The following is a 25,898-nucleotide window of genomic DNA, read 5'->3' on the forward strand; positions in this document are numbered from 1 at the left end:
TCCATCTTCGTTTTTCTCTCCATCTAAGTAAGAACATTAAAGCTTGACACCCTTGTGAACAGAGGTGATTCCGAGCGTGTAGTCGGTCCAGGCTCCTCCCTCTCCCTCCCTCAACTCTCCAGTCTGGAAACCAGCCTCTCGGATCCTGGAACGAACGAAGGCCAATGTATGAAGATGGAAGTCAGTCGATGGCCTTCGAAACGAGGCCAATCTCGGACGCGAGAGGGAAGGCAGAGAAAAGAGAGACAGCGTACATCTGAGCGAACTCGGGCTGGGAGGGAAACTTCTCGATGGACTCGATGAGGTACTGGTAGGAATCTCGATCCGAAGCGAGGATCTGACCGAGGAGAGGAATCATCGAGAAGGAGTACTGTCGGTAGACGCTGAAGGAGCGGAAGAAAGGCGGGAGCAAGGCGATCAGCGACGCGAAGAGCGGAGAGGGAGAGGAGAGAGGAAGAGAGAGGACGAACCTGGCGAAGAGAGGGTTGGTGACCTTACCGAACTCCATGCAAGCAAAGGTTCCTCCGGGCTTGAGAACTCGGTAAGCTTCCTCGAGGACGGCGGGGATGTCGGTGCAGTTCCTGATTCCAAAGGCGATGGTGTAGAGGTCGATGGAGGAGGAGGGGATGGTGGAAGGGAGAGCTTGGGCGTTTCCGTGGATGAAAGAGACTTGGGGACCTAGATAGAGTTGAAGCAGAGATGGAAGGTAAGAGAATGGTGAGAGTCGTCAGTCGCAGAGCTATAGAGCTCCATCAAGGCAAGCGAAGTAGGAGAAGGAAGGAGGAGAAACGAAAAAGGTGAGCTCACCTCCATGGTACATGGTCTTCCTGAACCTCTTCTCTCCCTCCTTGAGCATCTCCTGGTTGATATCCAACACGATCACGCTGACGTCCCTGTCGGCATGCTTCATCCTAGCGTGATCCAAGATCCTCTCTGCGATGTCTCCAGTTCCACCAGCGACGTCGAGGCACTTCCATCCCTCCTTTCCTCGTCCTCCAGGATCGAGAATCGAGACGAACGAGTCCTTCCACAGACGATGGATACCGAGGGACATGGCGTCGTTCATGACATCGTACGACGAGGCGACGGAGGAGAAGACTCCTCGGACTGAAACGAGCAAGGAAGGAGAAGATGATGAGCTTCGAGGGGGGCCAAAGGGAGGAAAGGCGAAGGAAGGGAAGATCGAGCTCACCGAGAGACTCCTTGTCTGCTTCAGGAACAGTCTTGAATCCGAAATGAGTAGTTTTATCCGAAGCAGGGGAGGCAGCCTGGGTGAGAGGCGAGATGGAGGGAGCAGGGGTGGTGGGAGGGGTAGGCGTGGGAGCAGGAGGGAGGGTGGATTGAGATCTTGCGAGGGAGGAGATCGCAGAAGGTCGAAGGAGGGAGGACCGCGAGGAAAACTTGGAAAGCTGAGATATCGAGTGCTTCATCTTCTTGAGAGTCGAAGGAGAGCCTTCAGGGGTTGAAAAGTGGGGAAAGGGAGGAAGGGAGGGTCGTGGGTGAGGGAGAGGAAGGAGGAGTCGAAATGACATCCTTCTTCCCCTTCCTTCCTCAAACGCACCGTTTTTTTTAAAACAAGCTTGATATCACTGGTCGCAGCGGGAATATACATCGTTGGACCTGATTCAGTGGCTATATCTCATTTCCAGCTTTCGTCAGGAAAGTCGAGTCCCTTCCCCCTTTCAGCCCAGCTCGCAGCTCACTCGACCTCTCCTCCCCTCCCTTCGTTCTTCCATTCTCTTCTGCAGATCATAGCTCATACCTTTGAATCGTACGTGACAGACAGGCCATTTTATTCGGCGTCATCTATACCAGGATCTGGGGTGAGAAGAGCTCAGGTTCTCCCTTTCTTTCAGCCCAATCAGCCCGCCCTCCCTCTCCCCGCCTCGTCCTCTCTCCTGGTCCACCCTCGTCCAGAAACTCGAGAGATGCTGAGATCCTATCTCACTGTGTTACGTATCAATGCCAGAACAGAACGTCAGCCAAACCAATTTGGTGGTGCCCGGAGGAAAGTCTTCAACCTGAACGCGTCCTTGAAGCTTCAAGACTGAGCTCGACCGTTCGACCCCGAGCTTTCTTTCTTTTCTCCTGATCATGTATACTTGCGCTCACCTTCTTGACTTTGAGCAGGTCTCCTGTCGAATTTTTCCAACTTTCTGCGACAGGAGCGACCCGTCCCCTCTTCCTCCATCCCCTTTTCTCCCTCTCCTACCGCCCTTGCCCTTGTCATCCTTGCACTCACCCTTTCACTTCCTTCTCAACGCAACCAAAACTATATCGATGGACCTGCCATCGAATAGTCATCATCCTTCCTCCGCTTCTTCCCTTCAACCAGAGCAAGGCCAACGCAACCGCAAAAACAAGAAAACACAGAAACCACGACCGAAACGAAACGAGATCTATCTAGAAACGCGAAGAGAACCGAAAAACGGGTATAAGGGAGAGTGGCACGAGTCCAAAAAGGACTGCGGTAAGATGCAAGTGAGGGTGAGAAGGAAACAAGACGCGACGGATCGAAGGAAGGGGCGGTAGCAAAGACACGGTGAGGCATAGGCAAAGGTAAGAGAAGTCCAAAGGAGCAAGAAAGGAAGAAGAGTTTGTGAAAATAAAGCGATACAGTAGAACGAAACGAGAACCGAAGTCGAGAATCGAGATGGACGAGCGGGAGCGGGAGCGGGAGGAATGAGAGGGAAGAAGCGTCGAGCGGGACGAAGTGCAGAAGCTTTAGAAGTAGCCTGTTCGAGAAAGAAGTAGGTCAGCATAGTATTCGAAGCTCAAGTGTTCGTCACTCAATGAGAAGAGACAAAAAGGAGCAAGACTCACTCTTCGGCGCGTCACTCCTGCTCGCTCCCCTCGCCGGAGGAGTCACCGTCTCCCTCCTGCTGTCCCTCCTCCCCTCCTCCGGATCCAACGCAAAGTAGCTCTCATTCAACGAGTACGTCGAATCCCTTCCTTCCCCATCCTCCTCGTCCCCAGGGTAAACACTCCCGCTCTGACTCGTCGCAACGGTCTGCCTCCTGCTGCTTTCCCGCTCTTCGGCCCACCGTTCCCGATCTATCGATCCTGGAGAAGCCGGGGACGACGAACGACGATCCTGTTCCTCCTCTTCCTCCTGGAAGGGCAGACTCGTCCGAGTTTGAGGAGGAGCGAAAGCGGCAAAGGAGGACGTCCGTTGTTGATCGTACATCTCTGCATCCTCGTACATCTCCCCGACCTCCCCTGCCTCGCTCATCGGCCGGAGAAGGATCCCTTGAGGCTCGACGGTTGAGCGTGGGACGGCTACGGCTGAGGAGAAGGAGACCATCGAAGGGTTGGCTGCCGACATTTGAGGTCTCGACGAAGAGGAGTTGTTGTTGGCTGCCCAGACGGGAGCTGTTGCTGCTGCTGCTGAGGGACTGAGGAGGTTTCGAGAGGAGGGGTTGGGGTTGGAGTTGGGTTCGGAGAGGTTCTGGAAAGGAGCTCCGTTGGTGGAATTTCGGAACGGGGAGGGGTTGGAGGAGGAGAAGGGACGAGGGGAGGAGATCTTGTTTCGGAGTCCTCCCACTCCTCCGCCGCCGAGGGAGGGTTTGCCGCCGGAGGGAGTGATGAGAGAGGGAGGTTGAGCGTTGTTACGACGACGTTGCATGAACTTGTAGGCGAGGAGGATGATGAGACCTGTGAAAGAAGGAGCGAACGAGGGTCAGATCGAGGTGGACGCGACGAGAGGTCGAAGGAGGTGGAAACGAACCGATAACTGCCAAACCTCCGACTCCAACGGCAATGAAAATACCTAGAGAAGTCGATGTGCTACTACCAGTGACGACTGTTCCAGCAGCGGCTGTAGCGGAAGCGGAGCTCGAGGCTGCTGACGAGGTCGCTGAAGCCGACGCGGAAACCGAAAGCCTGAAGACGCGACGAGTCGAAAGAACGAACGAACAAGAAGATTAGCACCCTACGAATCTCTTTGTTCGGCCACTCATGACAGCGAAAGGACTCACACTTGCTGAGAAACCGTCCCAGAAACCCAATCGTCGACCATCATCACTCCTCCCTCTCCTCCGACGTTCTGCATCTCAAACACGTGCTCCCCATCCGAGAGTCCAGCGATATGCCATGCAACCTGACCGTAGGTGAAGGAGGAGTCAAGAGCTGGATCGGGAAGGTTCTTGGTGAGGTTAACCTGAGGGTACGAGACCGAGTCGAGGATGGGGAGGAAGGTGCCGAGGGAAGGGTAGAGAGGAGTGAGGAGAGTGAGGAAGTTGCCTGCGACGGGTAAGAGGAAGGTTTATAGTTAGCCAGAGAGGGTCGTATAGAAAAGGGAAGACGAACGAACCGGTGAAGCTCATGGTTACGCTCGACCCGTTCGTCGACGTCCAGGAGATGGACTGGTTCGAGAACTGAGGGAGCAGAGGAGTGAGGATGGCTGCTTCGGTGGTGTTGAGTATGTTTCCAGCTGTAACGACGTCCAGATCAAAAACAAGAAGGTCAGCTCTAAGATGGGGGAAACAAGAGCTGCGACGACGCGATGGACGGGCGGTGCGAGAGCGACGAGACTCACTCAGATCCGTCGAGCTCATCAGACTCCATCCCTCCGAGTACGAAACAGCTTGACCAGCCTGCCATTCCGAATCGTCCGTCGTCTTGGAAGAGACTGATACTCTGCGAGAAAGGGCAACAGGAACGAGAACGATAAATTAGTCTGAAGCTCCTCTCTCTCTCCTGCTCCCCGCGGTTTCCTTCCCCTTCTTGACACACGTCTAGAACGCGAACAGAGCGTGGACGTACCCTTCCCACCCGAGTTCCAATCCAAAGATCCTCACGCGCTGATCTGGATTCGGCTCTCTCGTAGCGTCTATAGATTCAAAGGCTGCTTTGAACGAGTGGGTTCCAGAGGGGAGGTTGGTCATGTTCACCGTCGTAGAAGTTCCAAGTTCAGGCAGGGTTCGTATGATGGCGGTGTCGTTGATGGATAGAGTGAGGTTGTAGGAGGGGGAAGGGGCGAGGATGAGGGAGAAGGAGGTTCCTACAAGAAACGAAGAGAAGGATCAGCTTCGAAGCGAAGGAAGGAGAAGGGCCGAAGCTCAACTTCTCGTTTTCTTCTTCGTTCTACAACTCACCTTGGAATTCCGTCTCTAGAGCCAGCTCGGATCCTACCGCCCAAGCTTCTACGTATCTCCTTGAAGATCCATCCCATTCATCCGTGTTGTTCCAGCCTTGGATCCATCCCTCGTTCCATGGGCAGGTGATGCAGGGAGAGTAGGTGAGCAGAGGAGAGAGGGAGGAGAGAAGAGTCGTCGAGGATGGGAGGGAGGACATCGTCTAGTAGTAGTAGAAAGAGAGAGGTCGTAGAGGTAGGGAGGGAAGAAAGAGTGTTGAAGAAAGGGAAGGAGGTGCGAGCTGATGAACAGGGTCGGTCGAGTAGGGTCGTTTCTTCCTTTTGTCGAAGAGGATTTTCCTGTGTAGAGAGAGCGAGGGACCAGACCTTCCTGAGGCTGGAGGGCTGTCGACCGAGGGAGAAGCCGAGAGAGAGGGGAGGGAGGGAGGGAGGGGAGGAGAAGGATCGATGCTGGCCGTTGGAGGAGAGAAGAGAGGAGGAAGGAAAGAAAGGGCGAAGTCTTCCCCTGATTAACTAATCGCAGCACTCAAGGTGGTCTTGGTAAGTAAAGATGAAGATTTGAATTGCTTCCGAAGTACGAGTCTGCATGAGTGTCCGAGGGATTTGTTTTTCTCGTTGAGCGAGAGCGAGAGCAGAGAGAAGGACGAGGAGAGGAAGACGAAACCGAAGTGAGTCACGACGCGTCGCGACTCTCCTGTCCCCTTTCTCTGTCTTTCCCTTCGAGCTTCGAACTGCAACACATTCATCGGGGACAGGCATACCCAAAACAAAATCATACTCCCAAACCCGACCCTTCGCCTCCAGCCTCTCCTCCCTCCTCCCTCACTCCCCAAACACATCCTCCCTCCTCAACGCCAACCCCTTCTCTACCAACTTCTCCGTCACCCAAGCCAACCTCTCCAACTCTCCCATCTCCCTCACACCCTCACCGAGCTTCTCTCCCTTCACCATCCTCCTCTCGTACCACGCTTTACAGAACGCACACGCCGTTCGATCCGCCACTCTCACACACTCCCCTCCCTCCTGGCGTTTGGCAGCGAGAGGAAGAGGAGAGAAGGTGGTGTGTTTGTAGGATCCGCAGAAGAAGCAGAAGAGGGCGGTGAGAGGGCAGGATTGGGGACGGGTTCCGATGGCGAGGAAGGAGTCGGGTTCGAGGTCGGAGCCGGAGGAGGAGGAGGAGGAAGGAGGTAGTTTGTGACGGGAGTGGGAGTGGGAGTTGGATCCTGAGGCAACGGCGTTATGGTGGTGTTGGGAGGAGGAAGACGTGGAAGGGAAAGAGTGACGAGGACGGGAGGAAGAGGAGGAAGCGCCGACGTTGTGCTGCTTCGACGACGACGAAGAGGGACCTTCCTCGTATCGAGCTCGTTTCAACGACGAAGGACCAGGTTGAGGTTCCGAGACTCGTCGTTGATAGTGGGACTTGGTCGAAGTCGAAGTCAGAGGTTCATCGTCCTCCGAATCCGATCCGTCGTCGCGTCGTCCGTTCGACGTCGATCCGTTCTCCTGCCGGACCGCCTTGACGAATTGCTTGAACAAGGGGAAGTTCTTCCTGTATCGATCTGAGATGCTGCTGACCGTTCTCGAGGGACGCTAAAAAAAGAAAGAGGCCGAGAGATGGTGGTTAGATTCGACAGGCAGAGAGGGAGAGATTGCGAGAACGAGGCGAGACCCACTTTGGCATGCAACTTCCTGAAAGCATTGACTTTCGGACCTGGAGTCTGAGCAATCAAGACAGCTAGCTCCTGATCCTCGGCTACAGACCATCGGGGCTTCTTCCCTTCCTTCTCGAAAGCGGCGCTGGCCTTCTCCCCCTCCTGCTTGACCGACGAGCTGGGACGAGGCTTCTTAGGATTGATTTCCTCTCCGTTGTCGAATTGAGCTTTCCTTCTGGTGTAGTGCAGATGAACGGCGATGGGGTTTCGTTTCGGGTACTGAAAGAAAAGCGAACGGGTAAGCGGCGAAGGAAGAAAAAAAGTCAGATCCGCGAATCGTTTCGGGAGAGGGAAACAGAAAGGCAAGACGTACGGCTTTACAGAACTTGTCTGCGATCTCGGATGACCAAGAACCGCCAGCCTTTCGAAGCAGACGACGAAGGTAATCGTTCTCCTCGACGGTGTATCGCACTCGGTTGTAGCCCGACGAGGAGCGAGGTGTCCGGACCGCTGAGGTAGAAGCGACGTTTGAATCCCTAGATAGATCGTACGGAAAAAAAGAGAATGAAGGCTCCTGAGAAGGAAGAGGAGAAAGAGAGGGGAAAACTCACGACTCGTCGTCCTCCTCGTCCGATCCACTTTCCTCCTCCTCCTCCTCGTCCTCCTCCGACCCATCGTCTCCCCCTCGTCCCGACTGCCTGTCGTAGTAGCTTCGATAGTAGTAGTAATGTTGATGAGCTCCACTCGTCGTTCGATCGGGGAACTGCAGCCGATTCGAAATTAGGCCCGTCATCAGCGAAGAAGAGAAAAACAAAACGAGATGGCGTCGCGTCGAAACGGACCTTTTTCGAAAACTGATTGATCACCGCCGATAGACTTAAGTGCAACTTGGACAGAAGCTTGATGAGATACGCTCGCTCTTCTGAAGAGTAGGACGAGGCCTGGTTGGAGGACTGAGGGATTCGATGTAGACTTCCTCGCTTCTTTTTGCTGAAGAGGTCAAGGGAGGTCAGGAACGAGGCTTCGAAAGCAGACGAAGAGAAGGCAGACTCACGAAGAAGGCCCTCCCACATCATCCTCTGACGTTTCATCGAACTCTGATTCGCTATCGTTCCCAGAGTTCTCTGGTTGAGACTCCTCGTGAGGTTTCTCCTCGCTGATGAGGGAAGGAAAGCGAGGAAGGTCAGCTTGAATCGAGCTCGGACAGAGACAACCCAGAACTTACTCCGACTCAGGAACAGAATCACTGTCACTACCGAAGACCTGTCGTCGAAGAGCCTCTTGTGCAGCTTTGTCCTCGCTAATCACAAGAGTTAGCGAAGGGAAGAGGAAGATGGGTCCGTGAAGAAAACGAGGGACATAAACTCACTCCTCAGTCTCAACCTCATCCACATCTCCTCTCTCACTTCGGATCTCGCGTGCCCTCCTCTCCAAAAAGAGCTTTCGAAGTCGATAATGCTCTTGGTACCCAGTTGCCGTTCGAGGATTCTGCATTCGATTCCGTTCCAACGCGACAAACGACCCACCAACAATCAGCTCCACGTCCTGCTCCCTCCTGATTAAGAACGATTGAAGAGCGAACAGAACGGAGTATAGAAAAGAGAGCTCACCTCCTTAGCATACTTCTGGAAGACGCTCGGATCCCTCTTCTCCTTCAGAGGACGAATCGACAGGAACTGAGCGAGATGCTCCTCCTCCTCCTTCCTCCAGCCGTTCTTCGAGACCACTCCGGCGACGTAGTCCTTTCCGGACAGTTGTGAACTGATAGCAGCGATTACAACCAAAGGAGAAGATTTCGAGTCCTGTCAGAAGGTGATCTCGACGGAGAGCAGGAAAGGGACGTCGAAGGAAGGAAACCTCGAAGCTCACCTCTCCTCCTCCTCCTCCTCCTCCTCCTCGTCGTCCACCTCCATCTCCTTCTCCTCCTCCAACGTCTGAACCTTATACGCCTCCTCGTCCGCTCTCTCCTGCATGAAGAACGAATCCTTTGCCCAATCGAGGCTCACGACGAACCCATTCTGGCCCGTTCGGAAGCAAGTGTTGAGCTCACATCGAGGGTCGAGGACCACATGTGTCGCGTTGGCAGCGAGAGGAGTGGAAGGGAAGTGGAGGTTATGTTTTTGAGCTTTTCTCTGGTAGGGGAGGGGTAAGAAAAGGGCAGAGTCAGAGGAGAGAAAACGGAAGAGGGAAGGAAGGTCGAGCGAGCTCAACACCCGGCTTGAAGCTCACTTCGAGGAGTTCGTAGAGAGCTGTTGCTTTAGGCGAGAAAGGGTCGAAGTAGCATAAGAGTCCAGAATGGTTGAAGGGCCAGTCGAGATGTGCAGGAGGAGGTGGTAGAGCTGGAGCTGGAGGAGGGGAAGGGTCGGTTTTGATGGGAGCAGCAGGGGGAGGAGAAGGAGGGAGGAAGGGTGGTGGGGAAGGCGGAGCTACTCCTGCTGCTTCTGCTTCTCCTGGTGGTTTTGCTGGGGATATAGATCGAGCAGCCTCAGCTGGTGGGGAAGATTGACCGGGTAAGGCGTCCATGGCGAGAAGAAGGGGCAAGCTGAGCTTGGGAGAAGGGTGGGTGAACGTTGGAGGAGAGAGAAGGAAGTCCAGGACCCCGACGAAGCTCATCCTTCGTCTGTGCTGCTTCTGTCTTCCTTCTTGTTGGTTTTATCTTGTTTCTCGGAAAGATTCAGAAGAGTGATAAGGGTTATCAATATACGACTGAAGGGTATCTACTAATTCTACAGAGCTCGTCTCTGCTAACGACGTCGCGAAGACAAGCCCGAAACGAAAGCCTCTCTCCGTCTACAGATATTTCCTCGCCGACGCTCGAACCTTCCCATCGAACAGAGGTCCCTTGATGGGTGTATTGGGCGTGTGAAAGGGGTTCAAAAGGATCTGAGCAGAAAGAATGGAGAAGGGAAAGTCGGGTGAGCTTCGAAAAGACGACGCGACGGAGACGAGAGAGGTGAAGAAAGAGGGAAAGTCGCACCTTCACATAAGCTTCCCACACGTCGAGGAAGAAGAGACGGATTCCCTCGTCATTCCTGGCCTCGTGAAGGAGGACGAATTTGACTGAGAGAGGAAGAGGAGGGGACGAGACGAGAGGGAGGGAAGGAAGGAGGAAGGTGAGCTCGAGCTCGCACGACTTTGAGGAAGAGAGGAGGACGTGAAGAGCTAGAAAGTGAGCGGTAGACGTACCGCAAGGAGCTACGAAAGCTGATACTGTCCACTCGTTGAACTTGTCTATCGATTTGAGGTACCTATGAGAAGGAAGAACGGTACAAGAAGAGTCGACGAGACGGTCAGCTCTCGCTCCCTCCCCTCGCTTCCTTCCCATCTCCTCCTCAACATCCCTCCTTCCAGCGTGTAACTCACATATTCCCCGAGATCATTCCATCCTCTATCAGATCCAAACTGCTATGAGCTACCATCTGTCTCAGATGCCCAACGTCGTAGCCTCCTCCTGGTCCTCCCTTCCTTCGATCCATCTCTCCGAGCTTGACTCCCGCCATCGAAGCAGCGTTCGCTCCGAACGAGGAAGCGTACTGCGGCGAAGCTGAGGGTTGAGGTGTTGAGGACCAGGAAGGGAAGGTCGCTGAGGAAGAGGAAGGCGTTGTGGCTGGGGAAGAGGCGAGGGAGGAGTTGGATTGAGCTGGGAGGGACTGAGGTCGAGAAGAAGGGAAGGTGTGTTCAGAGAGGGGATTATCGAGAGGGCTGCAGAAGAAGAAAGAGGGGGTCAGGAACTGCTTGTAGGGTTTGAGGAAGAGCGTGGGCTTACCCTACGAGAACGAGATAGAAGGACGACATGTTTTGGGAGGACGAAGTGAGGTCGTGGATGGAGGAGGAAAGAGGTCGAAAGCTGGAAGTCGAAGCTTCGAAGGTGAGCTTCGTCGGGCTTCAAACCGTCACGACCTCCCAACGAAAAACCTTCAGCTTTCAGGGTTCCGAGAACTGCCACTCCACCTTATCATCTACTCGTTACAGGAAGACCGATTCCCACTTGAGCTGGAGCTGCTCATCCATCAGCGGATCCTCTGGCCCTCGACTTCCCTCGTCGCGCTCCTCCGTCTCTCCATCATCCCTCCTCCTCAGAGCTTCAGCAAGCAGGATTAGCGTCCAGCGATGGCCAGTCCCAACAGCAACAAGCCCAAGATGGATCGTCGCCTGTCCAGTTTCGGAACCGACTCGCTTTTGATCCCTCAAGGAAGTCCATCAACAAACAAGGTCAGCTCGACGCTTCCTTCCCTCTCTCCCTTCTCACTTTAAGCTCACCATCTCCTCCCCTTCTCGCTATTCTCTTTCTAAGGTCCGATCTTACCCATCTCCCACCCCATCTCCACCTCCACAATCTTTCCCATCTCTACGAAACTCTCCTTCTTTGAGCTCTCCGTTCCTGCCCCAACAGGCCCTCCCTCCCACTCCTCTTCACATCCCAATCCCATCAAGCTCGTTCACTCCCTCGACCTACTCCACCACATCTTCTCCAGCTCAAACACCATCCTCCTATCCACACGTCTTGGGCCACCGAGCCTCCTTCGCCTCAGCCTACTCCTCCTTCGAGCAATCCCCATCCTTCATCCCACCCTCTTCCTCCTTTCCTCTCCCCTCAGCCTTCTCTCGTCCTTCCCCTTCCTCACCCACCTCCTCCTCCACTTCCTCCTCTTCAAGATCATCAAGAGCAGGAGGAGGAGTCAGACGTCGTCATCGTCCTCCAGCAGCCTACTCGTCCTTACCTCCCAGTCCGACGAGAGCGTTCTTGAGTCTCGACTCGCCCGAACTTGACCTCGAGACGCTGAGGAGGAAGTTTGGAGGCAGCGAAGGGACGAGATTACCTCAAACGACAAACTTGAAGGATCAGGAAACTTGGGTGGATGCGGAGGAGGAGATCAGATCGCCGAGCACGTTCTGGGAGTATCTGCAGGAGGAGATCTGGGCGAACGACTTTGATTCGCATCAGGAGATGAAGTGTGAGTTCGGTCTTGCTTGAAAGTATCTGTTGCTTCGAGCAGCAGCTGATAAATCTCTTATTATACAGGGGAGCGAGTCTCAAACTTCTTACAAGTCCCTTTGGCCATCGAAAAGGTCAGTTCACCCTTTCCAAGCGCGTCCGTCTTGACTGCTCGAACTCACTCGACGCGTCCTCCTTTCTCCCTCCCTCCAGCTCGTCCTCTTCGGGTCACTCGTCTGCCTCGACTCTTTCCTCTACGTCTTCACCATCCTTCCTCTTCGAGCCTTGATCGCTTTCTTCGTTCTCGGTCGGAACTACTGGGTCTCGAAGTTTTACAAGGCGACTCGGAAGTGAGTTGAGCCCTCCCGCTTCGGTCCTCCACGGGTTGACTCGTGCTGATTTATCTTCTCGGCGGTTTGTTCACAGACGCATAGCACCTTCTCAGAAGATCGACATGCTCAAGTTCTCGCTGCTGCTGTTTTCCTGTGCGATCTTGATCACTTGCACAGACGCGAGTTACATGTATCATTCGATTCGAGGGTTCGTCGCTCTCCTCCCCGCTTCCTTCTTTACTCTCATACCGCTGACTTTGCATACTGTCGCATCTTTCACCGATTCACCAGACAGGACTCGATCAAGCTCGTCGTGATTTTTAACGCCTTCGAGGTTCGTCCCTCCTTCTCCTCTCTCCCTCCATCTCGACCACCCCTCAAACTTCCTCCTTCCTCCCACAGATAGCAGACCGGCTTTGCTGTGCCTTCGGTCAAGATCTCCTCGACTCCCTCTTCGCTAGGGAAACGCTCTCTCGTCGCCAGAACGGATCTCAACCTCACTTCCGACCCGCCGTCTTCTTCTTCCTCAATCTCGTTTACGTCGGTGAGTCTCTCTTCCTTCCTTCTTCAGTGAGTGACTTCGAAGAATGTGTAACTGACTGTTCTTCCCCTCTCCAGTCGTCCACGCCTTGGTCCTCCTCTACCAACTCATCTCGTTGAACGTCGCCGTCAACTCGTACGACTACGCTCTCTTGACCTTGCTCGTCTCGAATCAGTTCGCTGAGATCAAAGGATGTAAGTGTATCGCTCTTTCCTTACTTGTTGTTTGAGACTTGACTGACCGAGCCTTCTTGAACGTCTCTTCAGCCGTCTTCAAGAAATTCGAGAAGGAAAACCTCTTCCAGATCGCTTGCGCGTTCGTCCTTTGTCCCTCTCCCTCTCTTGCCTTTCTCATCCCCTTCGAAACTGAACCGATACTCCGTCTTGCGATCGCCTATGCAGCGACATCGTCGAACGGTTCCAGCTCTCGCTGATGCTCACCGTCATCGCCGTTCGAAACCTCATCGAGATGAGCGGCTCGGACTTTGCTTTCCTCCCCAAGAGCTTCATCAAGGGAAAGGGGAATGTAGAGACAATCTTGTCGGTGAGTCACTAGTTTCTGCTTGCTCGAGATCCTGCTGAAAAGCACGATGCTGACGCTTTCTCGGTTCATCGCGTCTTGCTCAGCCTGCGATGATCGTTCTTGGGTCGGAGATGGCTGTGGATTGGGTCAAGCACGCTTAGTGAGTTGATCTTCTACTCTGTTCTCATCTGATCACTCATCTGAGTCCCTCTTCGTTCAAACAGCATTACCAAGTTCAAGTACGCACGCGTCTCCACCTCCTTCTTGCCTTCCCTCCTCTCATCGCTGACCGTATCCCATTTTATTCTTCAGCCACATCCGCTCCTCAGTTTACGAACGATTCACCGACGTCCTCTGCCGAGATCTCGTTACCGCTGGGGCCCGGGGAGTTCCAACGAAGAAGAAGGTTCGTTTCGTCTCTCCCTCCTTTTCTTCTCTCTCCCTCCAACCTGACGCTCACACTGCTTTTTTTTTTTCCACAGCACGTCTTCGCCGATCAATCCCCTCTAGTCTCTCGCCGTCTCGGATTCGCCGCTCTCCCTCTCGCCTGCCTCGTCATTCGAGTCGCCATGCAAGCCGTTGGGATGGCTTCCCGTCGAGTTGAAGGGATCGACGTCGACGCGGAAGGAGACGTTTGGATGAGCGAGAACGTGAAGTGGGTGCTGATCTGGTTGGGTGGACTGGCTTGCTGGGCTTGGTGAGTCTTTCCCATCCCTTTTCTCTCTCGTCCGAACGAGAAGAAGACGCTGACCCGACGCGTCTTGTCCCTTTCGCTGTTTAGCTTGGTCGCCATCAAAATCGCCCTCGGAATCAGTATCCTCAACTTCGCTTCGAGGAGGTTTGTTGGGATGGATGCGAGGAGGGAGGAGGACGACGAGATCAACGATTTCGAGAGGGCTCCGTTGGGAGAAGGAGAGGACGAGAGGGTGAGTTCGGTCTCCTCGAAACAGCTTCCTCCTCCGCTGCTCATCTCGAACCACACTGACCTAGCTCCCGCCTTCTTTTTCGCTTTCTCAGCAATACAACAAACGCCTCACTGCCCTGCTGGATCGAGATCGAGACGACATGAGGGTTCTGGACGAGATTCGGAGTGGAAGAGGAGGGGAGGAGGAGGTTCTGCAGCAGCAGCAGCCGGATGGGAACGCGAAGGGGAAGAAGGGAAAGAAGAAGAAGTTGACGATAGAGGAGGTGTCGAGATGGACGATGGTGTGAGTCTCTTTCTTTTCCTTCGTGTTCGTTCGAGATTGCTGACCGCGTCCTCCATTTCTTTCTCTCTCTTTTCTAGGAAACGTATCTTTTGAGCTATCTATCCTGGGCTTCGATCTCGCAGATCCTATGTTTCGTTGCTCTTCCTGCTGCAAAACCTTCCTGTGGGCCTGGCCCAGGCTTGTACGTAAGCCGTTCTGGCAGGTCCAAGCGCTAGCCGTCGGAGGGAGTTGAAGACTCCTGAAAAGAGTCGGAGGGACGAAAAGAAGTCCTGCGTCCTTCCTTCCTTCTCCTTCCTCAACCATCACCCACCTCATAGAACCTTCGACGAAGTCATGCCTTTTCACCATTGCTCAGAAGTTGGAGGAGACGAGATGATGGACGAAAGAGACTCGACAACGATCTTCACCCCTTCGCTGGCAGATGTTTGGTTCAGGCAGGAGCACGGTGAGCTGAACGTGGTTGAGACTTTCTCGACTTTCCTGTGGGTTCTGATACTAGATTGCTGTACTTTCGGGGTCTCTTCAGGTCGACCTGTTCAGAACTCGAACGATTCCTACCAGTTCGTTCTACTTTGACCTGCGTTGTGACCTCTGCTTTTTGAGTCTCTCCGGGCCTCATTCCATCACCGTTTCCACCTCTTCTTTCGTTCTCTCTCCATCAGATGGCCAGCAGATGAGTGGCACCTCCGACACGAAGAGCTTTGGACGGAATGGAAGACGACTTACCTCGGCAAAAACGGATCGAGTCGAGGTCTCTATCCCCTCCAGGTCGCTTCGAGGATTGAGGATCTGCTTTCGAAGAAGGGTTCGAGGTTCTTGGATGTTGGTTGTGGGAGGAAAGGTGAGCTTGAACTTGAAGGTAGATGAGGTGCAAGAGAGGGGAGGGATGGTTGCTGGCTCGAAGCTGACTTTTCCAAGCCTTCGTCTCGCGTCTCCAGCGGATTGGTTGTGTGGAATGGGAGACAGGTTCCCGCTATCAGAGGGTCGTGGAGTAGACACTCAGCCCATATTTTCCGAGTGCGTGAGGTTTTAGATCCCATAATGGAAGAGAAACGAACTCGAGTTGACCTCTCGACGCGTTTGTTCGACAGGTTCCTACCTCCAAACATATTAGGCGAGCGTAGGTCCTGCTGACTCTCAGTATCTTCGTAGGTTGAGAACCGGCACTGATTCTGAATCTCCACAGTCTACGACTGCTCCGAACGTCTTCCCTAGTGAGTTCTCCGTTGAAGTTGAAGCGACTTCTTTCTTTGACGACGCGACCGTGGGTCTTTCGTTTCATCAGTCCCGACGATTTCTTCGACGTGAGTCCCACGCCTTCCCACCACACCTTCTGAAACTCTATTGATGCCTCTTTCTTCTACTCTAGGTCATTCATCACGCCTATATCTGCCCCTTTCTCAGCGACGACTGGAGTTTCGAGATCCTCGTTGCCGCAATCGCTCGCTGCCTCAAACCCGGCGGAGTGTATTTCTGTCTCGACAAACACAGCGTCAGTAGCACTTTGGAAAAACTTAGTTGTCGACGTCTTCGTTCTCTCGCACGAACTCACGCTGTTCTTCTTGACTTCGATGCGTCAGACTGGTGCTGGGTTGGACGACGGTCGTCCGCTTCAAAGAGAGTTCCCGTTCATGGAAGCTTTTCTGAGGAAGAGTGAGCCCCATCCTATTTAAGCTTTCAAGCCATACGCTGATTCGAATCTTGTAGGCGCTTTCTGGAGGATCAGGGAGCCAACTTCGAAGCTCTCGAAAAAGAGTTACCGTTTCCGTCCCGTCGTTCTCGCCACTCAAGCCTTCGAGCTGGTCGAGGAGGACCTGATCGCTGGTCAAGTCGAAAACAGGCACACTGGTGAGTCAAAAGCTATGATATCGCTGCTGTCCCTTCTTTGGGGGAGATCGCAAGATCGTACCTCACGACGCGTCTTGATCTCCGTCCTTTTTCAGATGCTGAGGCTGACCTCCTGGGCGAGATTGGCTGGAAAAATTGTCATCACGTCTTCTCCCACGCTAGCTGGTTCCTCATGCGAGCAGGATTCTCTGAGGAACAGTCGAGAAAGAGGGAAGAAGGGTGCGTCGCGGAGTTGGAGAGGATCAGGGAGTGCGAGGAAGGGAAGGGAGGGTTCGCTCAGCTTCACTTAGTTTATGCGGTGAAGAAAAGAGGAGAATCATGAGATGCGTAGGTTTTGCTCGGTTGAGGATCCGAAGAGAAGAATCAGCGTCCTAGGGGGAGACGTCGGAGACGAGGTCGACTCGAGTTCGAGACGGCACGCGACCCTTTAAATTTTGAGCAGAATCTTTCGAAGTCGAGCAGCTATACTCGACAGTCTCAGAGAAAGAACCGTAGACTTCGCTTTGACTCAACGAAATTCAGAAAAGAGGAAGGGGGAGGATAATCGTTCGAGCTGACTTCGATCGCTCCTCCCTTCCCTCCCCCTTCCTCCCAACCATCACCCACCCACCTCCCAAACTCACTCCCCTTCCTCATCGCTCGCAGACCTCATAGGAGAGGAGATCCTCAACATGGACCATCAAGAAGAGGAGGAAGGTAAGCAGATGAAAGAGCTCTCGTGGTGCCGCCACCCATCCTTGGAGCTGACCTCTTCCTCCTTCCTTCCCTCCCTCTTTCTCCCTCTTTCTCCCTCTTTCTCGTTTCAGATGTATGTCGAGTCTGTCGTTCGGGACCAGGTTCGTAAACTCTCTCTATCTTCTCATCGTCGGGTCGGAGGATCTGCTAGCGAAGCTCTATCGTCGAGCCGAGAGCTGTGGTGAGCTGACCTCTCCTCCTCCCTCCCTTCGCTGACTCCTCCCTGTCTTCCCTCCTTCTAGAACCTGGGCAACCTCTCTTTCACCCTTGTAAATGTTCGGGATCCATTAGATTCGTTCATCAGGACTGTCTGTTGACATGGTGAATTCTTCTTTGTCTTCTGTGGGATGCTTCGAGAGAATCATCGAGCTGACCTCCCTCTCTCCTCCCTTCTCCCCATCGGAAGGCTTCAATCTTCACGACGGAAGTATTGCGAGCTCTGCGGACATTCTTTCTCGTTCACCAGAGGTCAGTCCTACCCTTGTTCATCGTCTTACAAACTTCCAGAGAGCTAACCTTGAATGCTTCTTCTTCAGTCTACGATCCCGCGATGCCCACCCAGCTTCCGCCCCTCCTCTTCGCCTCTCGACTCCTCCGACAAGCGTTCAAACTCCTCCTTCTCGTCCTAAGATCCTGCTTGGTCGGGATCACATGGCTTGGGATCGTTCCATGGCTTACCATATGGGCGTTCAGGCTTTACTTCGTCATGGGGAATGGACTGTGAGTGCTTCTCGAGCAGGGAGGAGAGGAGGAGCTCACAAAATCGAGCTCATCTGACGAGGCTCTTGTTTTTCTTCCCTTCCTCTTGCAGAGCCTGGACGATGTCTGGACAAGGCGGATCTCCTCAATCTCCCCTCTCGTCTCTAAACTCCTCCGACTCATCCTCTTCCAACACTACCGAGCTCATCGTCGAGGCTCTCTCCAACCTCACCGATTCCCTCACCAACTCCTCCTCCAACTCGACCGCCTCAAAGTTCTTCATCCCTTCCACTACCCCCCAAAACCATCTCAGCTTCTTCTCCCACTCCCTCATCATGACCGTCGCCAAAGACACCTTCGAAGGGCAGATCCTCACCGCTTCCATCGTCATCACCTTCCTGGCAGGATTCCTCCTTCGAGAGTGGACGCTTCAAGCACCAGCGAGGAACGAGGACGAGGAAGACGAACTCGCAGGAGGTCCAGCAGATCGACTCGCAGCGATGCCGAACGTCGATCCAGTCCGAGGACGAGTTCAGGTCGACTTCCCCGTTGCCGTCGAGCAGGTTCCGGTCGCTGTTGGGAAGGACGGGGAGGAGGAGGAGGAGGAACAGGAGGAGACCACCGAGGAGGAGATCGACCAGGAGCCAACAGATCGAGAGGCTCTTAGACGAGCGAGGGAGAAGTACTTCGGAGCGTCTCCAGGTCCAGCGTCGGACAGAGAGGAGCGCACGGAGGAAAACGAACGGATCGTCGAACGAATTCCCAGCAGCCTCTCACCTCAAGCTCTCAAGCATCGCCGACTCCGAAAACGGTATCGAGCTGGATCCTCCAACTCCTCCACGGATTCGTCTCCCATCACCAAGTTCGAACCTCTCCCTCCCAAACCCACCGAGAACGGCCAACCGGTCCCCTCGTCTTCCTCCTCTCACGCTCGAAGCCGCCCTCGCCGTCAAGCTTCGCCCACCTCGGAGAACGAGTCGCTTCCAGATCTCGAACGCTCTAGAGCTCCAAGCTACTACACGGAGGATTCGTTCCCGAAGGAACCAGAGGACGAAATCCTGGACTCTACTTCCTTCGACGGTCGACCCTTCAACGTTCCTCCCACCTCCCCCTTCACCTTCCGATCCACTCCTCCATCCCCGTCGTCTATACCTCTGCCACCTCTCCCTTCTCCCAGTCCCTTTGACGAACACTCACGCCCTTTCTCCTTCTCCGGAGGACCCAGTAACTCGTCGCGTCCTCTCGACTTCCCACCTCCACCGCCTCTCTCTCCGACCCTCGAGTCCTCATCTACGAACCACCCACGACCAAATCCAAATCCAGAAGACAACCCTCGTCCAATATTCTTCCCCGTCGTGCGAGCACCCTTGAACGAGGAGGAACAAGCCCAGTTTCGTCGTCGCCTCGAGCAGCTGCGGCCCAACGAGGTTCGACGAGCACCTTTGGACGTTCCTCGAGATGTTGGAGAGGAAGACGACGACGATGAAGATGAGGGAGAGGGAGAAGGAAACGGAGAAGACGACGAAGAGGATCCTTTCGACCTTCCTCCTCTGCTGGTCGAACCTCGAGGGAGGAGGGCCGAGTTGGAGGCGGCGGAGAGGCAGAGGATGGAAGAAGACGACGAGGAGGATGGGCTGAGGGACGATGAGATGGAGGCTCAGAACGATCGGATGATGGAGGAGGATCTCGAGGGAATCTTGGAAGGTCCGTTTTCGCTTGTCAGCAGCTCCAGGAGAATCCTCGACGCGCTTCGACCTGACATCCCCTCCTTTTTCGCTTTGGGCAGCCATCGGTCTCCGAGGTCCTATCTTGCAGCTTCTTCAGAATTCGGCTCTCATGACCCTCATCCTCTCGATCTGTGTTGCCTGCACAATCTTCATTCCCTTCACCCTCGGAAAGGTGAGCTCCTCCTTCCTCTGCGTCGCTGCCCTCTTGTGTGTAGATTTATCGTTCTTTCTTTACGCTGACCTGCTTATCATCCCTCTTCGCAGACTCTTCTTCTCGTGAGTCTGCATCTCGCTTGCTTTCGATGCAAACGAAGAGAATGTTGACGCGAGCCCGCTCTCTTCTTCTTCTCCAGATCAATCTCCTCGACGTCGTCTGCGCCTTCCGTCTCCCCGTTCTCGCCGTTCGATTCGTCACCGATCCCATACTCAAGATTGGCCACACTCTCGGATCCCGATACCTCCTCCCACCTCTCGACGCTGCCCTCCTTCCCGTCATCGAATTCGTTCATAGTCTCCTCCCGCCCAAATCCATTCCTTCCCCCGACACCCTCATCGAGCCCTCCTCACTCAGCTCGTTCGTTAGCAGCGCTCAAGAGCAGCTCCTTGTCGGATTCGCCTTCGTTGAGGAAGGAATCGGACGCGTCCTCGGATCAGGATCGAAGGACGTCGCGTCTTCTTCGTCGTCGCAGACCTGGGCCTCGATCGTCAATAAGGCTCCCATTTTCGAGACCATCGCCTCTACGGTTACTTCTCTGGGAGAAGATGTAGGAGACCTCTTCGCTCTTCTCGGAACGGCTTCGAGGGACGCCTTCGACTACGTCAAGATGGTCGCCGACGGGAAGGTCACGTCGGTGGGTTTCGCTTCCCTCGCTCAAGGAGACACTCCCTCGGATCGTTTCTTCGCCACCTGGGTTGGATACTCTACGGTCATGTTAGCTCTTCTGCTCTGGTTCGGAACGTCGTCGGATACAAGAGGTTGGTCGAAGACGGTCAAGGACGTCTTCAAGCAGAACGCTATCGTCGTCAAGGTTCGTCCTTTCTTCTTGCTCTCTTCCCGAAAGACTCAAAAGCTGATCGCCGCCCCCTTCTCCTATCCTGCAGCTCGCCTTCTTCATGGGAATCGAACTCGTCGTCTTCCCTCTTGGATGTGGGATCCTCCTCGACTTTTGCCTGCTTCCTCTCTTCCAAGAGAAGACGGGACTCGCCCGAGCAGCGTTCCAGGCTCGAGCACCGTTCATTTCCATGTTCCTTCACTGGGTCGGCGGGACTTTGTGAGTTCTCGTTTCGAGTAGATCGAAAGTCCCAGACGTCGACTGAACTCTTTCCCATTCAAATCCAGATTCATGTTCGGGTTCGCGTCGATGCTGTCTCACGGGAGGAAGCAGTTGAGGCGCGGAACCTTCTTCTTCGTCCGGTTCGTCGTCTCAGCTTCTTCGACTTCGAGTCTCCCCTTCTCAACTTGATGTCTTTTTCGTCTTCTGCCCTTCAACAGAGATCCTCAAGACCCAACCTTCCAACCCGTCCGAGAAATCATCGAACGAGGAACATTCACTCAGCTGCACAAGTTGGGAGCCAGCGCTGTGATGTACTTCTCAGTCATCTTCGTCTCCGTCGGCCTCACTCTCAACGCCATCCGATGGATCCTACCAGGAGTCCTTCCTCTTCTCTGGAAACCGAGGTGAGTTTCGAGTCCTCTTTTCCCCTTCGCTCTCTCGAAACCTTCCTCCTGACTTGTTCTCTCGTCGCGTCCGTCTCAGTCAACCAATCTCTCAAATCCCCATCGATCTCCTCATCCTTCACTTCGTCGCCCCACCCGCTATCAAGATCCTTCGGCCTCATCGCCGATTCAGGAAGGTCCTCGAGAAGTGGTGGTCCCTTTCGGTCGACGCCCTTCGACTGAGCAGCTACTTCTTCGGTCCTCCCGTCACCGAAGCAGACTTCACGACGGAAGCGGAAGCAGACACCCCCGTTCGTCTCGCTCTCGACAAGGTCGTCGCCTTCCTCGGTCGATACACCGCAAAGGACACGATGAGAGGAGTCGGAGGACTTGTGAGGGTGCCGAACTCAGATACTCTTGCAATGACGGCGAATCGGTTCGTCCTTCTCTTGGTGGCTGCTGAAACTCTCCGAGTCGAGCTTCACTGATATATCTTCCTCTCTTCAGTCGAGTATTTGTTCTCGTGGATCGACAGCACTCTCCTATCGACTCGACGGAACTCGAACTACTCGTCGCTCAGAACAAGAAGACGCTTGGGGATGGAAGGAACCCCTTGGAAGACTTCTGCGTCGTGTATCTACCTCCCTACATCAGGAACCGAGTGAGTCCCACTTATTTTCTCACAAGAAAGCTCTTCCTCCATCTGACCCATCTTCTGTCTCGCAGGTCCTCGTTCTTCTCTTCTCGCTTTGGGTCTCCCTCGTCGTTCTCGTCGGAGCATCGCTGTCGGTTCCCCTCGCCATCGGACGGTTCTTCTTCTCAGTTCTCCTCGAGAAGGAGGTGCACGACGGTTACTCGTTTGCTGTGAGTCTGCAAGTTCTGCCCACAACGCGTCGAAATCGATCTGGAACTGATCCTTTCCTTCTCTCTTTCTCAGGCCGGTGGAACCATCGCCCTCTGCAACTTCCTTGCCTCTCGATCTCTTCTTCGAAAAATCAGGAGATGGGGACAGGCTGAGAGGGTTCGAAAGACGAGTCTGCTCGGTCGAATCAAACGCAACATTCTTTGGGGAGCCAACATCGCCTACCTCGCAACCGCGTTCGGACTCGTCCTTCCCCTTGCTCTCTCCTTCGTCTTCGAACTCTACCTCATCTCGCCGATGAAGAGCGGACTCACCTTCTCGGAACCTTCCGTTCTCTTTGTCTGGGAACTTTGGTCGCTAGGCCTACGTGAGTCACGTCGTTCTCCTTGCTTTTCGACGCGTCTCGATGCCGATGACTGATCCTTCCTTCCTTCCGTTTTTGCAGTCTGGATGCACATTCTCTGGTCCACACGCCGATTCCTTCCTCCGAGCATGTTCAATCGAGCTCTCGATCGAGTTCGTCCGTTTCTTACTTGACCTTTCAAGACGCGCCGCTGACTTGTTTCCGTCTTCCTCAGGTCCTCGTTCAGGTCGCTCAACTCCAAGTCAAATCCCTCACCGACAACATCATCGGACCTCTCCTCGGACTCTGCGTCATGCTCGTCGTCTTCCCCTTCGTCACGGTCATGACTCTGCATCCTCTCTTCGGACGACCCGAACGGAAAGCACTCGATGGTGAGTTTCGTCGGTTCTTCATCGGCTCGTTTCGCTTCGAGACTGACACATCCTTTGCCTTTCCCTCACACCAGTTCGACTCGTCTACCCCGTTCTTGCCGCTTGTGCCATCAGCGCACTCGTCCTTCACTTCCTGCTTCGAAAACTCTCTGCCTGGCGCGTCAAAGTGAGTCAAGTCTTCCCTCCCCCTTTCCCGACTATGCCTCCTCACTGACGACGTCCCTCTTCCTTCGCTCCTTTCCAGCTTCGTGAAAGCGAGTTCCTCGTCGAGCTTCGTCTTCGAAACCTCGACGCCCGAGGTCCTACGACGGCTCAATCTGCGCCAGGAGAAAAGAAAGGGTTCACTCCCGATCATCTCGCCTAGCTTTTGCTTCTCTGCTTCGTCTTCTCCTCTCCCTCTACATAAGTCTTCTTTCTCACGCACACGCTTCCTTCGTCTTTTGTTTTGTTTCTTGCTTTACACCTCAATCTCCTCGCATTGTCGTCTCACCGTTACCCTTTCTTGTTCCTCGTCCGCCTCTCTCTACGACCCTCCCTTTCAACCATCTCGTTATCGATGAACACCACCCGACCTCCTCTCTCTTTTGTGACGAGAAAAGAGACACTCTCGAGCACAGCTCATGAAGAAGGGAGAGGGGTTTCAGAAGATGGACTCGACGCGGTGGAACATAACGACCGACGAAGATTCGGGTTGAGGTCCCCAACCTCGGTTTCCTGAGGCAGTGATGAGGAACCTGGAGAGTGGGTCGACGACTGGAAAGGAAAGGAAGGAAGGAAGGAAACGCGTCAGTTCAGAAGGTAAGAAGGAAGAGACGGAAGGGAGACGGAAACCCACTCATCGACGAAACTCTTCCTCCCGAATGACCAGCTACGACCTTCCAAGGTGGGATTCCATGCCGACGTGGTACCTCATCAGATTCCTCGAATGATGTGGACCATAAGCGGATCGCGTCCGCTGAGGCACTGAGATAAACGAAAGTCGAAGAAACCGACAGGAAGGTCAGTTTCAAGCAGCGACGAAAAGGATAGAGGAGAGACGTGATGGACTTACCAAGCGAGATGCTTCCCGTCAGGGAAAGCTACTATGCTGCTAACAGGTCCTGATTCCGACGGGTTCTTCAGGGTCTTAAACAGGTTTCCGGAGGTCGATGTCCGACGGACGTCCCAAACTTCGACGGTTCCGTTTCGACGACCAGCGTAAACTTGAGTTCCATTGGAAGAGAAGCAAGCCTACAATAGAGCGAGATTGCGGTCAGCCGTTGAGAGTCGAAAACTCGAGGATGACAACGAGATCAACTCACGGACATGCACCACGGAGAAGCGTTCGAGTTCAACGATCCAACTCCTTTACTCCCACTCGCCTGAGGCACTCTCCGGTCCCATAACAGCAGATTCCCATCGATGCTCGATGTGAGGAGGACGTCCTGCGAGTAAGACTCGTACGAAGCTGGCGAGAGGGAGGGGTAGGAAGGGCGACGTGAAGGTTCAGGCGCGTTGGCTGTGGAAGGAAGAGGAGGAGGGACCGAGGGTTCGCCGTTGATCACCGGATCGATGGGTGGCTGGCCGTTCGTTGTGGGAGGGGATGGAGGAAAAGCCGGGTGAGGAGCGGGAGGCGAGTTGGTGGAAGGGGAAGGTTGATTCGAATCGACGACGAGATCCTCCTTTTCTCCTTCTGCGTCGGCGGACGTGAGATCATCGTCTTCTCCTTCTGCGTCCATGTCGGAAAGACGGCGAGATGAATTTGGAGTAGGTTCGGCTCCGAGTTTTCCGTTGGGTTCGTGGTTGCCGTTGGTGAGGGACGGAAGGGAGGTGAGCTCGGACGTCGCGTCGGGAGGGTCGACGGAGGAGGTGGTGCTGGGCAGGATGAGGTCTCGAATGAAAATGTTGTAGTCGGAAGTCGAGGAGAGAGTGGAGTTGGGTCCGGAGGGAGGAGGTTGTAACGATATCGAAGAGATCTGGGACGATTGGGTAGGGAAGGTCCGGATTTGCTTTCCTGTATTGAGGTCCCATTCCTGTAGGCCGAAGAAAAGAGAGCTTGTTGGTAACTAGACGAACGAAGATGAGAGAGCTTTGTCTACTAACAACCAAGGATCCACCCCAGCTTCCAGAGTAGAGAAGGTCCTCTCTTTCTCCAAGCACCAACGACGAGACCGCGCTCTTGTGTCCTCCCGAAAGGACGTGATGAGTCGTTCCTACAGCGTGACGGATGGTGAACAGATTGATTGAACCGTTCTGAACGAAAGAAGAGGCAAAAACTCAGTCAGTTCGAAGCGTAAAAACTCGAGAGGGAAAAACGAAAGTCGCGACGAAAACTCACTCCAATGCCCGACAAACCCCAAAGACCATCCCTCTGACAAGCCAACGAGTATACCGGTTCCTTCCGACTCTCCACCACTCCATTGTCCAGCCCTGCTCTTCCATCACTAGCCCACCAACCTCTACAAACTCCTCCTCTGATCCCTTCAGCGCTGAGAACAGGCCTTCCGTCCCTTCCTCCATTCGCAGACGCGAAGGTATCGAAATCCCTGACGTATCCATCCTGAGATCCCGTGAGGACGTGGGAGAGGCAGAGAGACGCCGCTAGAGCGTGAACGGGAGAGGCTATGGGGATGGAAATGAGAGGATTGAGGTTGATGGTTCGAGGGATGGGAGCGTTGGGAGCTGGGTAGAAGAGTCGTTGTCGCTGGAGAGAGGGTGGGAGGGAGGGTGTAAGATTAGGTTGGGAGGGATCTTTGAAGTCTGAAGAACATAAATCCAGCAAAAAGAAGGGGGTTAGAAAAGGAGCAAAAGGAGGAAGAGAGGGATAAAACGAAACAAACCCATCCGAGCGTCTCGTCCGTTGAGCCGAGTTGAAGATCGTCTCGTCGAGTCTGGATCCACTTCTTTTCCTACGACCGAGACGTCTACATCCATCAGGTCGTCATCATCTTCTTCATCGTCGTTCTGTGAAAACGATTCACCGAAAGAGGCAGAACGAACGGATGAGCTAGAAGAAGGAAGGAAGGGAAACGACGAAGCTCACCTCCGATCCATCCGATCCCTCATCATCCGACGCTGAGCTGCAGTTCCCATCAAAACGATTGGTCAGTCAGCTCCTATACACCTCCCCAGACCTTCCCAAATCGTCGCAGAGCTCAAGGGCGGGTGTGAAAACGAACCTCGGCTCGTCGCTTCCCTCGTCCGACCCTCCTTCCCCTTCTCCTTCTCCTCCATCCTCCTCCCCGTCCCCCTCGTTCTCATCCCCCATTAGTTGATTCCCTTCCTCGTTGAAGAGATAAGATTCTTCCACTTGTTGATCTTCCTCGTCGAAATCCATGAGAGGCGAAGGCAAGAGAGAGCTGTTTGGTTT

At 54.2% G+C, this 25,898-nt stretch overlaps 8 protein-coding genes across 8 annotated transcripts; 3 read left to right on the plus strand and 5 right to left on the minus strand.

Annotated features, from left to right (window-relative positions):
• Window positions 1-30: 30 nt before the first annotated feature.
• Window positions 31-1,497, minus strand: COQ5 (2-hexaprenyl-6-methoxy-1,4-benzoquinone methyltransferase). Its single transcript, XM_076642416.1, has 5 exons — window positions 1,193-1,497; window positions 808-1,107; window positions 471-678; window positions 255-383; window positions 31-145 (listed from the first exon to the last, which is right to left on the minus strand). The coding sequence occupies exons 1-5, from the start codon at window positions 1,428-1,430 to the stop codon at window positions 37-39; spliced, it is 984 nt and encodes a 327-aa protein (XP_076492470.1). The 5' UTR covers window positions 1,431-1,497; the 3' UTR covers window positions 31-36.
• A 432-nt stretch (window positions 1,498-1,929) lies between these two features.
• On the plus strand, window positions 1,930-2,628 carry BDY24DRAFT_223470 (uncharacterized protein). The gene has a single exon (XM_076636574.1). It carries the CDS (start codon window positions 2,095-2,097, stop codon window positions 2,530-2,532), a length of 438 nt encoding a protein of 145 aa, XP_076492471.1. The 5' UTR covers window positions 1,930-2,094; the 3' UTR covers window positions 2,533-2,628.
• A 96-nt stretch (window positions 2,629-2,724) lies between these two features.
• BDY24DRAFT_372613 (uncharacterized protein) lies at window positions 2,725-5,295 on the minus strand (the record flags this gene model as incomplete). Its single annotated transcript, XM_076638207.1, has 8 exons — window positions 2,725-2,735; window positions 2,824-3,654; window positions 3,728-3,882; window positions 3,978-4,242; window positions 4,313-4,432; window positions 4,538-4,638; window positions 4,765-5,002; window positions 5,097-5,295. The coding sequence occupies 8 exons, from the start codon at window positions 5,293-5,295 to the stop codon at window positions 2,725-2,727; spliced, it is 1,920 nt and encodes a 639-aa protein (XP_076492472.1).
• Window positions 5,296-5,822: 527 nt separating this feature from the next.
• On the minus strand, window positions 5,823-9,313 carry BDY24DRAFT_437041 (uncharacterized protein). The gene is made up of 11 exons (XM_076644247.1): window positions 8,977-9,313; window positions 8,617-8,879; window positions 8,358-8,508; window positions 8,117-8,235; window positions 7,973-8,047; window positions 7,802-7,903; window positions 7,590-7,737; window positions 7,359-7,510; window positions 7,121-7,283; window positions 6,769-7,026; window positions 5,823-6,685 (listed from the first exon to the last, which is right to left on the minus strand). The coding sequence occupies exons 1-11, from the start codon at window positions 9,268-9,270 to the stop codon at window positions 5,918-5,920; spliced, it is 2,493 nt and encodes an 830-aa protein (XP_076492473.1). The 5' UTR covers window positions 9,271-9,313; the 3' UTR covers window positions 5,823-5,917.
• A 145-nt stretch (window positions 9,314-9,458) lies between these two features.
• TRS20 (TRAPP subunit TRS20) lies at window positions 9,459-10,584 on the minus strand. Its single transcript, XM_076642417.1, has 5 exons — window positions 10,514-10,584; window positions 10,111-10,449; window positions 9,934-9,995; window positions 9,725-9,807; window positions 9,459-9,630 (listed from the first exon to the last, which is right to left on the minus strand). Exons 1-5 carry the CDS (start codon window positions 10,540-10,542, stop codon window positions 9,538-9,540), a joined length of 606 nt encoding a protein of 201 aa, XP_076492474.1. The 5' UTR covers window positions 10,543-10,584; the 3' UTR covers window positions 9,459-9,537.
• Window positions 10,585-10,630: 46 nt separating this feature from the next.
• EMP65 (Emp65p) lies at window positions 10,631-14,505 on the plus strand. Its single transcript, XM_076642418.1, has 17 exons — window positions 10,631-10,959; window positions 11,042-11,702; window positions 11,771-11,817; window positions 11,897-12,033; window positions 12,110-12,223; window positions 12,307-12,349; window positions 12,418-12,559; window positions 12,634-12,750; window positions 12,823-12,871; window positions 12,958-13,099; window positions 13,183-13,238; window positions 13,303-13,317; window positions 13,391-13,484; window positions 13,561-13,775; window positions 13,860-14,004; window positions 14,096-14,286; window positions 14,364-14,505. The coding sequence occupies exons 1-17, from the start codon at window positions 10,858-10,860 to the stop codon at window positions 14,377-14,379; spliced, it is 2,286 nt and encodes a 761-aa protein (XP_076492475.1). The 5' UTR covers window positions 10,631-10,857; the 3' UTR covers window positions 14,380-14,505.
• A 2,226-nt stretch (window positions 14,506-16,731) lies between these two features.
• Window positions 16,732-23,009, plus strand: BDY24DRAFT_223553 (uncharacterized protein). Its single transcript, XM_076636575.1, has 20 exons — window positions 16,732-16,830; window positions 16,941-16,970; window positions 17,112-17,190; window positions 17,276-17,337; window positions 17,406-17,589; window positions 17,681-19,272; window positions 19,355-19,467; window positions 19,560-19,571; window positions 19,649-20,323; window positions 20,397-20,566; window positions 20,635-20,709; window positions 20,788-20,973; window positions 21,053-21,388; window positions 21,460-21,613; window positions 21,679-21,816; window positions 21,890-22,181; window positions 22,260-22,330; window positions 22,393-22,549; window positions 22,624-22,715; window positions 22,794-23,009. The coding sequence occupies exons 1-20, from the start codon at window positions 16,806-16,808 to the stop codon at window positions 22,911-22,913; spliced, it is 4,563 nt and encodes a 1,520-aa protein (XP_076492476.1). The 5' UTR covers window positions 16,732-16,805; the 3' UTR covers window positions 22,914-23,009.
• Window positions 23,010-23,189: 180 nt separating this feature from the next.
• On the minus strand, window positions 23,190-25,865 carry BDY24DRAFT_419027 (WD40 repeat domain-containing protein; the record flags this gene model as incomplete). Its single annotated transcript, XM_076643922.1, has 9 exons — window positions 23,190-23,302; window positions 23,385-23,512; window positions 23,601-23,779; window positions 23,851-24,561; window positions 24,632-24,781; window positions 24,867-25,288; window positions 25,369-25,492; window positions 25,572-25,608; window positions 25,708-25,865. 9 exons carry the CDS (start codon window positions 25,863-25,865, stop codon window positions 23,190-23,192), a joined length of 2,022 nt encoding a protein of 673 aa, XP_076492477.1.
• Between the last annotated feature and the right edge of the window lie 33 nt (window positions 25,866-25,898).

Source organism: Mrakia frigida (assembly GCF_051309035.1).
Source record: "Mrakia frigida strain ATCC 22029 unplaced genomic scaffold BDY24scaffold_47, whole genome shotgun sequence".
In the NCBI taxonomy this organism is placed as follows: domain Eukaryota; kingdom Fungi; phylum Basidiomycota; class Tremellomycetes; order Cystofilobasidiales; family Mrakiaceae; genus Mrakia; species Mrakia frigida.

Bases quoted from the DNA above. Each gene is read 5' to 3' on its own strand.
- BDY24DRAFT_223470 (XM_076636574.1), top strand. From the start codon at position 2,095: ATGTATACTTGCGCTCACCTTCTTGACTTTGAGCAGGTCTCCTGTCGA.
- EMP65 (XM_076642418.1), top strand. From the start codon at position 10,858: ATGGCCAGTCCCAACAGCAACAAGCCCAAGATGGATCGTCGCCTGTCC. The intron at 10,960-11,041 runs GTCAGCTCGACG...TCTCTTTCTAAG, and splicing joins GAAGTCCATCAACAAACAAG to GTCCGATCTTACCCATCTCC. The intron at 14,005-14,095 runs GTGAGTTCGGTC...TCGCTTTCTCAG, and splicing joins GAGAAGGAGAGGACGAGAGG to CAATACAACAAACGCCTCAC.
- BDY24DRAFT_437041 (XM_076644247.1), bottom strand. From the start codon at position 9,270: ATGGACGCCTTACCCGGTCAATCTTCCCCACCAGCTGAGGCTGCTCGA. The intron at 8,509-8,616 runs GTGAGCTTCGAG...CGCTGCTATCAG, and splicing joins GAGGAGGAGGAGGAGGAGAG to TTCACAACTGTCCGGAAAGG. The intron at 6,686-6,768 runs GTGGGTCTCGCC...TTCTTTTTTTAG, and splicing joins TCAGGAAGTTGCATGCCAAA to CGTCCCTCGAGAACGGTCAG.
- TRS20 (XM_076642417.1), bottom strand. From the start codon at position 10,542: ATGTCGTCCTTCTATCTCGTTCTCGTAGG. The intron at 10,450-10,513 runs GTAAGCCCACGC...CTTCTTCTGCAG, and splicing joins TTCTATCTCGTTCTCGTAGG to CCCTCTCGATAATCCCCTCT. The intron at 9,808-9,933 runs GTACGTCTACCG...TTCCTCTCTCAG, and splicing joins AGCTTTCGTAGCTCCTTGCG to TCAAATTCGTCCTCCTTCAC.
- BDY24DRAFT_223553 (XM_076636575.1), top strand. From the start codon at position 16,806: ATGGACCATCAAGAAGAGGAGGAAG. The intron at 17,338-17,405 runs GTCAGTCCTACC...CTTCTTCTTCAG, and splicing joins TTCTTTCTCGTTCACCAGAG to TCTACGATCCCGCGATGCCC. The intron at 20,974-21,052 runs GTGAGTTTCGAG...CGTCCGTCTCAG, and splicing joins CCTCTTCTCTGGAAACCGAG to TCAACCAATCTCTCAAATCC.
- COQ5 (XM_076642416.1), bottom strand. From the start codon at position 1,430: ATGAAGCACTCGATATCTCAGCTTTCCAAGTTTTCCTCGCGGTCCTCC. The intron at 1,108-1,192 runs GTGAGCTCGATC...TGCTCGTTTCAG, and splicing joins AGCAGACAAGGAGTCTCTCG to TCCGAGGAGTCTTCTCCTCC. The intron at 146-254 runs GTACGCTGTCTC...CGTTCGTTCCAG, and splicing joins CAGCCCGAGTTCGCTCAGAT to GATCCGAGAGGCTGGTTTCC.